This window comes from Pipistrellus kuhlii, unplaced genomic scaffold (genome assembly GCF_014108245.1).
Source record: "Pipistrellus kuhlii isolate mPipKuh1 unplaced genomic scaffold, mPipKuh1.p scaffold_m20_p_2, whole genome shotgun sequence".
In the NCBI taxonomy this organism is placed as follows: domain Eukaryota; kingdom Metazoa; phylum Chordata; class Mammalia; order Chiroptera; family Vespertilionidae; genus Pipistrellus; species Pipistrellus kuhlii.
In genome coordinates, this window is record NW_023425515.1 from 158,491,325 (window position 1) to 158,509,249 (window position 17,925).

The 17,925-nt window shown below is 41.1% G+C and overlaps 1 protein-coding gene across 12 annotated transcripts in view; it reads left to right on the top strand.

Moving 5' to 3' along the window:
- DAB1 (DAB adaptor protein 1) overlaps positions 1-17,125 on the top strand; it is a 387,139-nt gene extending 370,014 nt beyond the window's left edge. For 11 of the 12 annotated variants that reach the window (XM_045584556.1, XM_036445795.2, XM_045584561.1 and 8 more), the window contains 3 exons: positions 2,955-3,082; positions 3,456-3,566; positions 13,913-17,125. In XM_045584556.1, coding sequence (XP_045440512.1) covers positions 2,955-3,082; positions 3,456-3,551 — 224 coding nt within the window. In that variant the 3' untranslated portion in view covers positions 3,552-3,566; positions 13,913-17,125. The remainder of the gene's footprint in view (positions 1-2,954; positions 3,083-3,455; positions 3,567-13,912) is intronic. The other variant, XM_045584560.1, reaches the window with a different exon arrangement.
- Positions 17,126-17,925: the final 800 nt, after the last annotated feature.

Below are 17,925 nucleotides of genomic sequence, written 5' to 3' on the forward strand. Positions count from 1 at the left end.
ATGAGTTTGATATTTTCATTACTGTCACAACTGACACAGCTCATTGCTTGGCCAAGGCTATGAATTGTCCACACACACAATCTAATGTTCACATAATTAGATACTGTCATTGCAGTCAGATTGGGGAAATGGATAAGCAACCCACTTCTGCTCAGGCCAGATGATCTACATGGGGTAGCATCTCAATGTTTCAAGGAAGAATAATGAATAAAAACAATGAAATATTAAAGACATGACAGTAATGCATAAATAAGCAAGCATCATTGGAAAACAAATATTTCTCATTCAGTATGCCAGCCACAAACAGCAGAGGGGAGTTGAAGTCCTTTGAGGACAGGAAGTGTGTCTTTATTATCCCTACGGGTCTCGTATCCCTACACAGTTGCTCAGTAGTTAGAGTGTCAGCTCAAGTACCAAAGGGTCACGAGTTTGAATCCCCATCAAGGGTTTTTACCTTGGTTGCAGGGATATGTGAGGGAGGCAACCATAGATGTGGCAGAATATCTACAACAGGGGAAGGTTACAGAGAATGACAAAACAAAAGTCACCCATTTACTGGTGTGTCTGGGAGCAGGTCTGGCAGCCTTAGCACTATTGATGTTGGTTGAGGAGGCTGTCCTGTGCATTGTAGGGTGTGGAACAGCATCCCTGGCCTTCACCCACCAGATGCCAGTGGTATTATACACCTGCTCACTAGTCATGGTCAAAAGTGACTCTGGCTGTTGTCAAATGTTCCCTGGGAATGAAACTACCCCAGTTTGAGAATCACTGTTTTAGAGTTAGAGATAGTCCTATAAACCTCCTAAAGGTTAAGACACTTGCATAAATTAACTCCTAGTTATGCTCCCTTTTGATTTCACTCGGTAAGTATGAATCTCTCAGAACTGAAAAGTCACCTGGGGTTCTGAGCCTTTGATAAGCAATAAAACACTTCAAACAGAAGTCTGAATTGAATTATACTAATAACTGTTAAACGTCCACAATTTAGAGTTTCCATATAGCTTATCTCACTTAAACCCACGCTAACTTGTTTGTTCCATAAACATCTCATAGAACAAAACATACTTCTTTTAAATGAAGAAAAACTTAATATTTTATTTTAAAGAAAATGAGTGAAACCAGCCTTTTGTACTCTTTTCCATCAGCATCATCTTTAATATGTTTTGAGTGAAGGATCAGTTGGACCAAAAGTAAACCTCAAACAGAAAAGCATAGTTGAGTAGACAGAGTTAGACAGTGTTGAACTTCAGTGTTCCTGTCCTACACAGTTGCTCAGTAGTTAGAGTGTCAGCTCAAGTAGCAAAGGGCCACGAGTTTGAATCCCCATCAAGGGTTTGTACCTTGGTTGCAGGGATATGTGAGGGAGGCAACCAATAGATGTGTCTCTCTCACATCGATGTTTCTCTCTGTGTGTCTTTTTCCCTTCCATCTTTCTCTCCTCCTCTCCCCTCCCTTCCATTCTCTCTAGAAATAAATGGAAAAAATATCCTTGGGTGAGGATTAATTTTTTTTTTTAATTCTAGTGCTCCTCTTTCATAATTGTTAACCCGAGAAAATTACTTCACCTCTCTGAGCTGCAGTATCTTCATCAGAAAAACAAACAATAGCATATTTATATTAGAAATTATAGTGGATGCAAAGTTCCTAGCACTGTCTAGCTCACTGGCACATAACAAACTGCATTGTTATTCTCAATATAAGACCATTGAGGCAAAAGGAGATCACCAAGTTTGAGATTCACTCACTGTCTGATAAGCAGCCAGACTATGGTAAATTTTGAGAAGTGATGGTAGGTGGTGCTTCTCAGTGTTGTTGAATTCAGCTACCAGCTTAAGCCATGATACCCCTCACTTGGTCTGAGCCAATGGATGGTATTTTCAATAGCAAATTAAAAATTTTTTAAGGAAGAGTAGTTTCAAATAGTGTATTTGTTATAAACCTCTGGAACAAATGAGACAAGGAAAATGTGGGAATATCAGGATAGAAGATGAACATCTGTATAGAATGAGAGCTGCAGCACCAGTTTCTAAGTGACCATAAGTTACAGCCATTTTCTCAGATCCCTGAGACACACCTCATTTAGCATGTGTTTATCAAACAAATATCTACTGTGTATCAGGGGATGATACCAGATCCCAGCTGTGTGGCCTGGAGCAGTATAGCAACCTTCACTTGCCTCTTCTCTATAATTGTGAAAACTCTACTCCAGAGAGGTGTTATGAGGGTTACAGATGTTGTCTGTAACATTTCTGACAGTATCTGACACATAGATGGCATTCATTCAATGTATATCATTGTTCTCTGATCTAGTTATTCTTACTGTATTGTTTGATATTAATCAAGAGAGAAGGGGGGGAAAGTATGGTTCTCAACTTGAGCGTGCAGAAACACGGTCTCAGACTCAGTAGGTCTGGACTTTTGCATTTATAACAAGTGCCCAGATGTGGCTGATGCCACTGATTCAGGGACTATCCCTTGAGAACCAGTGTTTATTTCATTCATGTGGTCAGTTCCTTCCTGACCATTAAGAATGTGAGATACATGGAACAGACTGACAGCTGACAGAGGGAGAGGGGGACGGGAGGGGGACTAGAGGGAACTGAATGAAAGAATGAAGAGATTAGCCAGAGAATGGACACAGACAACAGTGGCCAGAGGAAAGTGAGGTGGGGGCTGGGTGGAGATGGGCCAGGAGAGGCAGGGGGAATGGGAACATCTGTAATAGTTTCAACAATAAGGGTGAAGTTAAAAATGGATTTAAAGAAGAATGTGAGAGGACAAGATAAATATGTACAGAGGAAATATTAAACTATTCACCTGATTTTAACTGTGATAAGAAGATGAGTCCTGTGACTTTACTCCAACATAACCAGATCCCTGAGGTGTCTGTGGGGTACACACGTTTGCAGCCAGGCACTTACTGGATTTCATCTCTTTGCATGGTCTCTGTTCAGCTCCAACGCCAGCCCCCAGACAGAGCTCTCCCTCCAAGTCATCTGCATCCCACGCCAGTGATCCTACCACAGATGACATCTTTGAAGAGGGCTTTGAAAGTCCCAGCAAAAGCGAAGAGCAGGAGGCTGTAAGTGACGGGCTTATTCTTTCTGTTTCTGTTTTTTTTTTGTTTGTTTGTTTTTCCTTAACATATAAACCTCTATAGTTGAAATGGACAATGCCTGAGGAAACCTAAGTTCAAAAAGAATGCTGGCTCAGGCGCTTAAGTTCTAAAGGGATCACTAAGGGGCTTTATGTTCCAATGAGCAGCTAAAAACCATTGTCCTTTTATTAAGTTGTTCTTACAAGTTCTCGCATGTGTGGGTGCGGTATCCTCTAACTAAAGTTGCTGCCTTCATTAAAATAGCCGATTATTTGTGTGCATGAAAATGTGCCCAGCTGTCTTATATTTTCAATTGTTGAAAAGAAAAGAAAAAAAGTGTTATCTTCTTGTGTTCTAGCCCGATGGATCACAGGCCTCATCCAACAGTGATCCATTTGGGGAGCCCAGTGGGGAGCCCAGTGCTGATAATATAAGTCCTCAGGCCGGTAGCTAGATAGCACAGGTTGGGGTAGGTATCTGTCCTTTTATCTCCTTCATCCTAAGCCATCTGCTTTCCCTTTTATAGCCTCTTTCTCATTTTGAAAGTTATGTCCCTGATCTTTGTACCATCTCTCCTTGCTAAGCATATCCCTGAATGTTCATGTCATCTCTCCTTGCCTGGTGTTTATTTGTCACCTAATTTTTCCTCATGGATGCATGACCTTTGACATACATTGGGAGATAAGGGAGGGGTGAAGAGTGGCGAATGGCCCTTTTATTTTATTAATTATACATTTGCAATTACTGGTGATGACAGAATGAGGTGTGGTCAATGCTACTTCACATGGATCCAGTTTCTGAAAGCATCAATTCTGAGATGGACACATTCTTCCCACCCTGATCAATTTTCAGTGAGACATGGTTCCGATGTTTTAATCTTATAAACCAAGTGCCTGGACCCCAACTAAACACACTGAGAAGCCAGACTAAGAAGCAACAATAAGTAGTGCTTGAAATAAGACTGATAGAGATGTAAGATCATGGTAGCCTATTGTGTCTAGCCAAAGGGGCCCTGCCCCCTTCCCAATGGGAAAGAGAAATTCGAAGGCCAAAGACATGCAGCATTCACTCCGGGGCTCTGCAGTTTACACCTGTGCTACAGCATGTGCTGGCCCCCAGCCACTTCAGATTCCATCAGCAGCTACTTTGAGAGAGGTGTGCTCACATTTACTACAAGTGGCTTTTGGCACTTGAATTTCAATACATCTGATTTGATCCAGAGAAAGAGTTGCTGATGAGGTGAACCTTCTCAGGAGTCAGAAGTATACCTTATTACCCAGACATGATTTCTCAGTCACTCCTTGACAAATGTGTTCAATTTTCAGATACTTTCCTAGTTTTCCATAGCGTGGGGGACTACAAGTCTGTATCCACAGAGCTTCTTTTTCTTTAGTCTTGAACAGCGTGGCCAGAACCATTAAAATGGTAAATAGTTTTCACTGTTCATAAATGGATTCTGAGGCACCCTTATAATCATTCTCAGGTCACATGTAAGTTATTGGGATGGTAATTGAAAGCTAAGAGTTTTTTGAGAGTGTGTTTTGTTACTAGAGTTCATGATCAAAGAACTTAATATACTGTATATTTTTCTATGTTAGATCACTACAATAGCACATAATAACACATCATGCCATCCAAAACCATGATCAGTCTTTGCAAGACTGATACCCATCTACAGTATCAATCTTGAAAGCTGTTTGGGGAGCTGGTGAGTTAAAGGCAAAATCATGTTCCAGGAAAGGGAAAAGTTGAGGATGCTGGATGGACTCCTTTGGGGAGAATCCCCAGGAGGTTTTCTACCCCTTGCACATGTGTCTTTTCACAAGCTCCATCTTGCCTTGAAAATTTTGATGAATGAAATAGAGGCAATGAGCCATTCATCAGGATAACAGCAAACATCATCCTAAAATTGAAGTTCTGTTAGAAAACAAAGATGACTTGGACCATTTGCAGATCAATGTATCAAACCCTCATATTTATGAGTCTGTTCAGCTTCAGAGAGTGATATAAGCTGAACTGTCTTGTGGAGCTTCAGCCTGTTCCTCATTTGTTGTTCCACCCAGAACCCTAAGCCGTGGCTGAGTTGTGAATGGATGTAGCATGGTGTAGTGAGAAGAGCTCAGGATTTGGAACTTGAATTCAAATTCTAGCTCAGCTACTTAAGAGCAAGAAATATTGGGCAAGAACCATAATTCCTGTTGAGTCTTGGTTTCTTCATCAGCTAGAAGAGGCTTATATTATCCATGATGTTAACTGAGAGAGCATAAGGTGAGTCTCCAGCATAGAGGCAGACACTCAGTACCCAGCTGAAAATTTAGATTAAAAATCTGGGTTTTGGAGTGAAACTGTCCATGTTGGGAATTTGGCTACCACTTACTAGTTATGTGACCCTGATGAGATTTTGAACTGTCTCTGTCTTATTTTAAAAAATTAGGATACAAAGAGTGTTGCCTCATAAGGTTATTGTTTGAACTACATGAGGTGATGTTTGTGAAGCTCATAGTACATGTATGACACATAGTAAATACCTAATAAATGTTAACTGCCACACCATCCCATCACCACCACCACCAATACCAACACCAACATCACTGCCAACACCAACATCACCACCATCACCAACACAGCACCATCAATACCATCAATAATAACATGACCACCAATACTAACAACAACAATACTATCACCATCATCACTACCAACACCACCACACCACCACCAACATCACCACCAATGCCATTATCATCATATGTGCTCAATAAATGTAGGTTCTCCACTACCTTGAGTTATGTACGTTAGACCTTCTGTTGAATAAATTCTACCATAAGGACCCAGGCCAATAGCTGGGAAATTTTGCTTTGTACTTTATATCTTCAGATAATTAACCTTTAACTAGCCTCAACACAGTTTTTGAAGTGGGGAAGAAAAGAAAAACCCACTTCTTAGCTCTCTGGCCTTCCCTGTCCTATAGTCAGAATTGCACTAGTTAGGGCCTCACAGGCCTCTTTTCACTTAAAAACAAACAAACAGATCTATGTTTCTCTCTCATCGATGTTTCTACTCTCTGTCCCTCTCTCTTCCTCTCTGTAAAAAATCAATAAAAATATATTTTTTAAAACAAACAAACAAACAAAAATGAATAGCCTTATAGTTATATGTAAATCATAATAAGCAGCTCCCAGTTCCAAAGGAGTGCTGGATTCTAATCTGCAATGAAGTAATTTTTCTCCCTTTGAAAGTTTTGCCTGGCAGTTTCACAATTGCCTATGAAGAATTGCATATCAAGAATTGCATTCCAAGGGGCTGATGCCAGCCTTGCAGACATATCTCCTAGGCACCCACCCAGAAGTCCAAATGAGCCTTTCCGGGCCTCTCCATCAAAAGCAAGCCACGTTTGATTTTTCTGTCTCCATTCCATTCACCATCCAACCAGCTGGAAATTTACTAACTACAATTTCTTAGTGCCTTTCCAGGCGTTCAGAGAGGATAACATGCAGGGATGGTTCCATCCGTGGTTTTATTTTCCCCTGTGCCTTCGTACAATGGGAAAGCAGGAGTCCCGTCTTCCTTATCGCCCTCACAACCAATATCTCCAGCTGTTTTTTTTATTAGAAATACCTGCACAATTCTGAGTAGGCAGGGTGACATCTGTTGATAAGTTAAAGCCGCTTTGCACCACAGTAAGAGGAAACCAAGGGATTCCAGCCTTGAAGGTGGGAGCTTTGGGGCCCATCTCAAATGGCATTCCTGTGTTAGCAATAAAGCGAAATATCTTTGGTTATTTCATTTCCCCTTCCCTTTTCACCTGGGAGAATCACGTGTCTTTAAAATCTTTAAAAGACTGGGTCAACGGGGGCAAAAAAAGAACCCAAATAATATTATAATGGCTGATGTGGGAATGGCAGGTAATTTATACTTCACCGATGTGTTGCTAGACCAATTTTAAGGGCAAAGTGTTAGCATTTGAGGAGATTAAAGAAAAATGAAAACATTTATTTGGTTTAATGCTAAGTAAATAAACTGCCTATCAGACTTCCCCAGCTGTCAAGCCAAAGTAGCGTCTGTAACAATAGGGAATTGTTTGCTCTGTCTCCCTTACTAACAGCAGATATTGCCATAAATAACAAGCTACTGTCGGTTTTTAATACTGATCTTCATAGCAGGAGCCCAAGACATATAAAATAATACCTGATGTGTTTCTAGTGTTCAAGGGAAAAGAAAGCTGAACTTCAGATGCTCGGAGAAGAATCATAAAAAGAAAAAGGGGAGGAGAAAAGGAGGAAGGAAAGAAAGACACTCAGAGTTCAGGGGACTTGGGTCTGAATGATGGTTCCAAAGTAGATGGCCCTAGACAAACATATAACCCCTCTAAACCTCATATGGATAAATATGGATAATTAGAACAGCTCCTCTCAAGGCTTTGGAAGTACAATATGTGTCTTCAGGATGATTATTACTATTCTGTTTTTTAATAGAACCAAACAGCAGAGTCTTAAAACAGAAAACCACAGGAACAGAAAATAATCTGTCCTTTCCACAGGCACGGCACTCAGTGGAAATTCCAACCCACACCATCGGGAAGGCTCAGGATGTCACCTAAAAGATGACATCCGGAGGACATTTAGACTGAAGGGAAAAGGAAGGAAGGGAACGGAGTCTAGAGTTACCCCCAGGTTCTTGATTTTGAGGCCTAGGTGGTATCAATCCCTTCCCTAAAGTGCATAAAACAACATGCTTGAGCAGGAAAAGACAGGGTTAGTTTGAGACTAGTGATGCTGGATGTGAGACTCTAGAGGTCAGGAAAGAAAACCCAACAGGAGATTGAGATTTCAGCATGGTTTTAAGTCATATGGAACAGTGAGCACAGCTAGAAAATGCACTGTTTGCCCTGTACTATCAGCCAAAGGAGCTGGGCTAGATGGGGGAGCAAGGAAACCAGCACAAAAATGGGATCAGGCCTGGGCTGCCCTCCTGGCTCTCCACAGTCTCTCCTGGACTTTGGGCTAAACAGTCCTCAGATTCAGAGGTTTCAGTGTCTTCCTGTAAGACAGGAACTGCCAGCCTGAGGGCCTGGGCCCTTCTTGCTCTGACACCTACACCCAGTAAGTGGTGGAGAGGGCAGTGGCTGGATGTGCTTCCTGGGAACTCTAGGAAAAGCAAATCTAATTGATAAAGGTCGGAAGCCAATCAGTGATTGCAACACCTGAGTGAGGGGTGGACTGAGAAGGACACAGAGTTTTTAGGGTGAGGAAATGTCCTACTTGTTTGTGGTGGGTAGGCACACAGGTGTGTTCATTTGTAGGTAACTCCATAGGTAACATGGGAACCTTTGATGGTATGTTTAATCATACCTCAGTGAAAGTGATTTAAAAATTAGAATCGGTAAATTCATAGAGATGGAAAGTAGATTAAAGGTTACTAGGTCTTGGAGATAAAGGGGAATAGGGTATTACTGTTTAAAGGGGACAGTCTGTTTAGGATGAAGAAAAGAGTTTTTGAGGTAGTGGTGCTGGTTGCACAACAATGTGAATGCAATTAATACCATTGAATTGTATACTTAATGAATAAAATGGCAAATGCTATGCTATATATATTTTATCACAAAAATTTTTAAAGCTAAAAAAAACAGTAACAACCTAGTTATATTTCAGGTCTTCCCTGTGCTGACTGAGTGACCTTGGGCAAGTCACCAAACTCTGGGGAGCCTTGCTGCTTCTCTATAAATGGAGATACGATTGCCCACAGTACAGCCTCACTGTGACACCCACATGAGATTGCGAACATGATACAGAAAAGGCCTTTAGAGATTGCAAATGTTTCTGTGAATGTAAGCTGTTATCCCCCTGGTTCTGCCTGGCTGCTGTATGTGACCACATGATTCATACTTATGTTCTGGTCTGCAAGTATGTAGAAGTCTCTGTTCTCCACAGGGCCCACAGAACAGACTCCTCAGATGAACCCACATTCTTTCTGCCCAGTTTCCTGGGCTGATCCACAGACAGTATTAGGTTTCATCACAGAGCCCAGTTGCAGCGGCTCTTACATGCTGTGAAGGCGGAGCCACCAACAGGTGGTTTTAGGCCTAAGAGCATCTTCTGTAGCGTAAGTGCAAAGCCATGGGCTAGACATATGGGAACCTAACCCTTCTTAGAGTGCCTCCTCTGTGCTAGGCAATTTTGGAGTATTTTCCCCTTTAATGCTCACGGCACAGCTCACAGAGAGGATTTCTAGCTTCATGTGACAGATAAGAAAACGGGCTCTCAGATGGCTAAGGGACCATCACAGACTCCTACGGGTATTAAGTGGGTAACAGTGAGAAAGAGGACCGCAGCCTGGCAGCTAGCAGCCCCACCCTCACAGCCATGCCTTGGTGCTCTGTTGACTGTGAACTAAGTAGTTCACTGATCATCAGCATCGGATAAGGCCACTCTGTGACCATGATGGTCAAGATCACTCGGAAGCCATGACCCAGGATAGGCAACGTAAGCACCGTCCACATTATAAAAATGATCAAATGTCCTCCTTTCTTCCCTTAAATCTTGCTTCATTCTTTCTGCCTTAAGACGAGATTTATTAAAATAACTATAGTCCCGCTTTCCTAGGCATCCACCCCAGAGAAAACCCTTATGTTCTGGGCTCTTCCCCAAATCATTTAAAATAAGCCCAATCTTGTAACAAGCCCTTCCTAAGGCCCTCTTACAGATGCCATGGCTCCCTTGCTGCAGTGAGTAATCAGCCCAGCGAATTTCACTGCAAGTGTGTCCCCGGGACCTCGGGCTGCAGGAAATTGGCAGTGGGAATACTAACTAGATCTGCCTGATTTCAAATCTGTGTGCTTTCATCCCTTCACTGCACCTCCCAGCAAACAGGGGAGTCAACTTAAGTCAAAAACTGGGGAGTTGATATGGGTTTTATTTGTATTGTCTGATTTTCCATCTACATTGTAGTCCTCTAGAAATGAAGATATTAAGATGTCAGGCCCAATTAAGCTTAAAGTTCATGAAGATTCGCCAACTCCTGCTAAGAGAAGTTGTTAGCAAGCTCTTACTCAGCATCTGGGATACTGATGGGAAGGGTGCAGTGAGCTCACTGTGTAGAGGGTTTAGGAGTTAACATGATGGCATGTAGACAGGTCTACACAGAGCACTGGAGAAGCTAGAAGCCTTTGTATTTAAAATTATTCTGAAAGTATGGAATCCCAGGTGCAGGGCAAAGAGAGGCCCAAAGGCAGGAGGAACTGCCTGAGCAGAGACTTAGAGATAGAAAGGCCTGAATAAACCAGAAGTACCAGAAGGAAGGTGGGCATAGGAACAAGAGAAGCCATATTATTGGAAAGGCCTCCTGTGCCATGCTGAGGCATTTGCACTATCTTTGGAATAATAAGGAGTTAGGAGGGTTATTTCAAGCAGGAGACTGGCATGACCAAATTCATTTGAGGAAGGATATTCTGGAAGAGGTGTTAAAAAACAAAACTTCTTTTAAAGCCTGTTAAACGTGACCTGATGGTTGAGTTTGACTTGTGGTCTGGAAGAGGCATTTATTAGCTCTAATGGACGAGGAGACTAATGGGTCTCATGTGCCCAGCTAAGGGGCTTTGGCTTTGCCCTGTGGGTAATGGGGAGCCTTTGAAGGATTTGAAGATATGGTCAAATCTGCCCAGTGAAAACTAAAGACACCAGCGTGCTGTGCTAATGTGTGATTTCATTTAGACATTTTGGAATGTTGAAAACAGCTTCAAGACCCCATAGCAACCTTGCGGGAAGTCAGGTTGGAAATTTCTGGGTCAGATGATTTCCAAGCTCCCCCAGCTCTGACAGGCTAAGATTAGGTAACAAGGAAGGCAAAACTGCTGCCCAAATGGATAATGCATCACAGTGTCAGATTTTGGGACCATCTGAGGCTTGGGGTTTCCACACCACTGCTCCCCTTCATTAGTGGGGATAATTGAGAGTTGACTGCACTCGTTACCACTGTTGTGATAGGTATTTGAAGCTAAATTCCAGCAAGCAGGGGATGTGTGAATACTTATCTTAGCTACAGAAAGTTAATGCAGTGTGGTATTAATTACCCCGTCTGAGACTGCTGTCTTCTGTTTTAGGGTGTCATTCTCCATTGAATAAATTAGTTCCAAACTTAGAACAGAGCACATTGTAGGGTGAGATCAAAGCAGCCTGACTTCTGAGGGCATCCAAAAAGAAGAGTGGGCTGAGGAAGTCTACCCAGAGAAGATCAAGAGGCATCCTGATAGCCCAACATAGGCTCCAAAAATGGCTTTTCCCAGGACTTGTACTTGACAACACCTTGGCTTCCCTTACTCCTTCCCCAAGATTACAAACACACAAACATACAAGTTTAGCCTTATAACAAGTATTGGAAACATTTTAAGACATTAGATTAGGTGCTTAATAAATCATCCTGCCTAGAACTTGCTAGATTAGATTTTGAGAGAATTAAAGCAAAATTGGAGTGTTTTTAGCAAAGAACTTTGATATTGCATCATAGTCATTCATTAATTCAACAAACCTTTATTGCACACACACTCCTGCTAGGTTCACATGTAAAATGACAGAAGGAACTGGCAAGCAGAATTTGAAGCAGGTTGTGGAAGAATGGACTCCATACTTTGCCATAATTACATGTTTTCATTATGTTTAAAGGACAGAATGAAGTCCCATGGGTGTAAAGCCTAGGGAGTCAAATTGGTTCTCTTGTACATTATAAAATAGGGTACCTGGAAAGGTAGGAAGGGCCTTCTCCCCGGAAGAAGTCAAACATAGTAAGTGTTTAAGAAAAGAGCCTAGGTCCTGTTCTCAGCATGGTTACTAAGTAACTCTGTGACTTTGGTGAAAGAAAACCTCTCTTCTCTGGGCTTCAGTTTCCTCACCTGTAAAATGATGGATCTGGACAAATTTCTCCTTTAGTCCACTTCAACTTTACAATCAGGATAAACAATGTGATTTATGAGACACATGAGGGGCATCATAATGACCTTGAGTTCACAGACTTCCCTGACCTTCCAGTTTTATCTGCAGAATGAGTATGGAAAGAATAAAAGCTATTCTTAGGACTCTTAGGCAGATAAAATAAGACATGAGGAAACTTGATAAACTCAAAGCACTCTACAACACTACAGCTTGAAGAGTTGGTCCCTTTTTTATCAGCTATTGTAATAGATTAGGACTTACTTTTAAGTCTCATGCCCCACACTCACTAGTTGTGTGACTATGCACAAATGACTTAACTTTTCTATGCTTGATTTCTCATTTGCAAAAGAGGTAACACATCTGCTATTGTGATAAATTAAAAAGTCAGTGTACTCTAAAATGCCTAGTGTGCTAGATACACAGGAGGGGCTCACGGAGTGCCATTTCAATGCGATGGTTCAAGAAAATCTATAATAAAAGGATAAATGCTAATTAGGGCAGATGTCTTCTGGACAAAGCCGCAGTGGCTATGAAGGGTGGAAGCCGGGCTCTGAAGGGCCCAGGCTCAGGCCAGCAGTGGCAGCAGCAGCAGGGTAATGAGAGTGATGCTTTCCCCTGATCCACCAGGTTGCTTCCTGCAGAGGGAGGCTGGACTGTAAGTTAAGGTAGATCAGGCCGGCAGGAGGACAAGGTAGGGGCGATCAGGCCAGCAGGCAGAGGCAGTTAGGGGTGATCAGGCAGGCAGGCAGAGAGGTTAGGGACAATTAGGCAGGGAGGCAGGCAAGTGGTTAGAAGTCAGTGGTCCCAGATAGCAAGAGAGATGTCCCAGATTGGAGAGGGTGCAGGCTGGGCTGAGTGACCCCCTCCACCCCTGTGCACAAATTTCATGCACCAGGCCTCTAATAAGCAAATAAAAAAAAGCTCCACTACTACTCATATGACAGGATACGGGCTAATATATAATATATGGCATACTTAGAGTATAGCTATGTTTATTTAATTCTGGAACAAACACCCAATAGTGGCAGCATAAAGGTCAGTTTTAATGGAAGGACCTATCTATGCTTAAGACCAGAGCATTGATCTAGTCTGCATCCCAGGCCTTTGACATGAAGTCTTGAAGTACTTTCAACAAGGCCAAATACCAATTACCACCTACATTTGGATGGAAAGGTTGCTACATTCTCTATTGGCAAAAAGCCTTGTGTATGTATGTCTCAGGACAACTCCAATGGGTGCAGGCAAAAGTCTGGATCCAAGTTGAAACAGCAGATGGAATGAAAACAAGTCCCAGAAGTTTTCAACTAAGAGCTAAAGGCACAACTGCTGTTTCCCTTGCTGTGAAGTGTGTCCAGTCATCACTGCTTAAAGAAACCAAAGAGCAGGTCGAAATAGAATTTCAGCTGTATCAAGTAGACATTCATAAAACTGTGTTAAAAAAAAATCTCCACTTGACTCATGATAATAGTTACTATTTTCTGAATACTTGTTATGGCTGAGCACTGTGCTTAGATGCTTTATCTATAATCTTTCAAAAGCTCTGTAGGGTAAAGTATCATACCCATTTGGTTGGGAAACTGAGTCTCAGATAGGATAAGTTCCTTGTCCATATCACACAGTGTGTCCAGTTCTCTCTACTATATCATGCTATTTTCTGAAAGGGCAATCAGTCTCACTTGAAAACCAAGGACAAAACAGGGTGAGTAGTTCTCGATGATTAAAATAAGTTGCCAAAATGATATGCACCATGATCAAATACTCCAAAAATCACCCAAGGTCATCCATCATACATTATCACCTTTCTGTTCTCATCCAAAACTCTCCTTCCCAAGTTGTCTCAGAAATTCCTATCTGGAAAAGAATGGGTCTCACTTTGTCCCTCTATCCCTAGGAGCTGGAGCCTCTCTATGCGCAGATCCACAGACCTAAGAAATAGCATCAATGCAGGCTCGTGGCAGGTGCTTCTTCAAGACTAGCATGGAAATCAACATCGCGACAGGCTCTTATATTCTTTCACCTCACTTCATTCCACAAAGAAATTCATAATTGCCCAATGGAACTCGTTTGGAGGAAGGAATTAAGAGTTTTTGGCAACCAACAGCAGATACCTATGGCAGCACAACAAAATAAAACAAAGACACAGGAAAGTATAAGAAAATTATACCCAACGTTAAATCACAAATCAAGCAAATGCTTACCAGACAAACATTCTGAGCTCTCTTAATGTGGTTTGAGAATGATCCCCCCCAGTATGCAAAATCATAATTCTCTTTTTATTTCTCTACATGTTACCCACTATAAAGATGTCCAACTTGGAGTGACAGGCCTCAGAGTCTTACAGCAAGGTTTGCACTGACTTCTTTTAGGCAAAGCAAGAAATCCTCTGTGACCACACTCTCATCATCCATATGCCTTTTGACATGTGATGATGTTACTTTATCACTGCACAGGGCCGTGTCTCCCATTTTCTCCCTTTTCTTCCTTTGTCATATTTGAAAATGAATGGGTGTACAAATTTTGTATTGCTTTTGACTTTTTTAAGACATTGATGAAGAAATCTAAGTGGGGGGGGGAAGTCTCATATGAATGAATTAACTTGAAATCACAAGACATATAAGTGGTTGATTATTATTTATGATCAAGAATGTTGCCAAAACAACATTTTAGCTATTTCTGCATCCTGGTGAAGAATGACAGCTTTTGGTTTGAACCTTCATTCTGTGAGTAGGAAAGGACATCAAGTCCCATTGATGAGAAAGATGAAAAATGCATCTGATTTCCTAAGAAGCTCGAAATTCTAAGTACAATGAAAAATATTTCTTATTTTCCCGATCTCTTGCTGCTGTGATGCTCTGCAGACAAGTGTCTTCTCCACGTGCCATTTTCAAAGAAAAGTCATTTGCCAAATAATTCTGGTACAATCCTGGTAATGTGGCCCTGGATCTTAAAAACTGACTTTCTCATGGAACAATGGTGATGTGAGTATTCAGAGTAACAAACTGATTCTGTGATCATAATGGTTCATCTCTATCTCTTTTTGTACATCAGAAAATTCAAATGGGATTTTTATTTTATAACTTGAAGAAAAAAAAACCTTACCATTAAACTCTTTAAATATTTAAGGGAAATGGCTTTAAGGAGTTCTAATGAAAAAAAAAATGCCAGGTGTTTTTCTTTTTGTAAATATAAATGTTAATGAAAATGCTTTTTAATAATGCCATTACACTGTAGAGAAGGTAGCAGATTGAGTGCAAGATGTGACAAATGTGATGGATGGGGATGGCTTTCAAGATGTTACTCTGGAGCATACGGGAGGAGGCTGGAATTCAGGGACAGCTGGCAGCAGCAGCTGGCCAATCAGCAGCTAGTGAACAGGAAGGGAGCATGTGACTCCATCATCTCATCTAGCATTTCCACAAGAGTGCCCGCCCTCTGTGTAAAACAAGAACAAGGCAACTCACATTTTGAAGGTCTGTCCTTCAGATCCTAATCCTCTCTCCTGCCTCTCCATTCCCACCTTCCCCCACAGAAATCACTGGACTATTTGTACATGAAACAGAAGAGTTTAAGCTTCCTTTTTTTACATTTATGAGACAGAAGAAGTGTAGTGTTTGGTTCGTATGTTTAGCACATGATTTTCATAAAGAATATATATTTTTGCCCTACAGAGAATTGTTCTACAGGTCAAGTGTGTTTTCCGGATGTTCTTATGCAGTTACAGTATGTTGAATTTAGTGGTTTAACACTAAGAAGAAAACTTCAAAGAATCATGTGATTAATTGGATTTGAGGGTAATTGCTATCATTTGGTTTTAAAATTTGAAAATTAGAATTTATATTGATATGATTAACTTAAATAGGCCTGTGTACTTTGGTTCCTCATATCAATAGAAATTGAAATGCTTTGGAAGAAGGTAAAGTTGCTCACAAAGAAAAAATTGATAAGTCTATGTGGTGGTTACTGTTGAAAGCCCAAATTTTACATTATCAGGTCTCTGGAATCCAGCTTTTTTCCAGTTAGGTAAACTGACCAAATGTCCATTACAGAATCCATTTAAATGTCATCCTAAGGCGGAAGGTCTGAAGAACCTGAAAAGTGAGAAGGGCCATATTTCCCTCCCTCCATAGCTATCACTATTGGCCCACATGACTCCTCCAGAAATATGCATATATCATCTTTTCACATGAAGGAAGAAATGGGAAAGGCGTGAGAACCATAAGAGATGTCCTGAAACCAGTTTGATGGTGTTTTTTGGGGATTTGATAAGTTGGGCAGCTCCCATGAGGAAATGGCTTACATTGCTATGTTGTCCGTGATTCAGATTCTAAACAAGTGGTGCTATCTTCTTCCTTGATATGGCTGTCTTGAGTGTGTCTGGCAGTATCACCCCATTGTACAGATTCTTTGGGTTGCTTCTAACACAGTCAAAGTGAACCCTGGCGGATTCTGTAACCATTAAAAACCGTCTAGAGCCAATATCATAGCAAAAAGTGACAGTTCAGTGAACTCACCATTCATTCATTAAACATGATTGAAAATATAACTGGCTCCAAGCTAAAGGATATGGCCCGTGTGATGCATTTCAGTGAGGGAAGTAAAGTCAAGATGTTAGACTGCCATCCATGTTATCATTGGCAGAATTCTGATGTTTAACAAACACTGTCTGGTGAGCTCAGAACCACTGCATCCTATTCTAGTAGTACAGTGGAATTCCCAAGTAAGAATTGAGATGCCAATACCAAAGGGCCATGGGGAGTCTGCACAGTTCCAATTAGATTGATAGAAAAATCCACATGCCCAGCTGTTAATTTATCATCCTGTGTTAATTTCTCATCCTCCACTAGCAAGAAATTTGTCACTTTAAATTTTAAAACCAGGGAAACGCCACCTGTCATTCTGTTCCCACTTCCCATAGCTCTTCAATCTCTACATGCCACAAGCCTTTTGTGACAATTTGTACTCATCCCAGTGTCTGCTGAAACCCCATCATGTCATGTACCAGGCACCTTCTTTAAAAAAAAAAAAATGTTTACTCTGTGGGTTTGGTTCATTTCAATTTCTGCGTTCTGACACCTATTTTTTTAATAAAGATGAGAAAGAGAAATGACTGTTGCCGTACATTTCTAGACCTACTTTAACTTTACCTCAGATGACAGTTTGTTAACATATATGGACATATTATTTTTAACTTTATGTACAATGCATTCAACAGAACAGCAAAATTTTTAGAAATTTTCCATTAATTTCTGTAACACACCATGTAAAACTTACAAATAAACATGTTTGAGAACAACAGCTCAGCCTGGTTTTATTCCAAAGTTTCTACTGGATATTCAGGCGAGGGCTGAAAGATGAAATCGCTTCTCTGTAAGCTTCTATCTGACCCATGGAGGCCTTGACCTGGCACTGGTGTGGGGGAGGTGGGCACAATACAAGGTAGATAGCGAAAGCCTCTGTCAGAAGTTGAATCGGTTCATCTTCAGTTGACTTCAGACACTGGATATGCTTGAGAAATTGGCCACAGCAAAGAATGAGGAGGATGTTGTCAGGGAAAGCTCTGCCTGACGTGGTGTTTGGATCAATTTAGTGTGTGACTTTCAAAGGGAAGAAAAGACTCAAGGACTAGCTTTATGGATTTAGAAATTCTCCTTAAAAAATAAATAATAAATAAATAAATAAATACCCTGCTAAACTGTTGGTTGTCAAACCAAGGTTAATCTAGACTTTCATTGAGTTCGCCATAGTTCATTTTAAAATCAGTTGCTTAAGGGACCCAAAAGAAGGAAGCATTTATTTTTCTTCACATTCCCTGCACACTGCATACCAAAAAAAAAAAAAAAAAAATACACACACACACACAAAAAAAACATAAAACACACACACACACACTAGTAAAAGCCTACG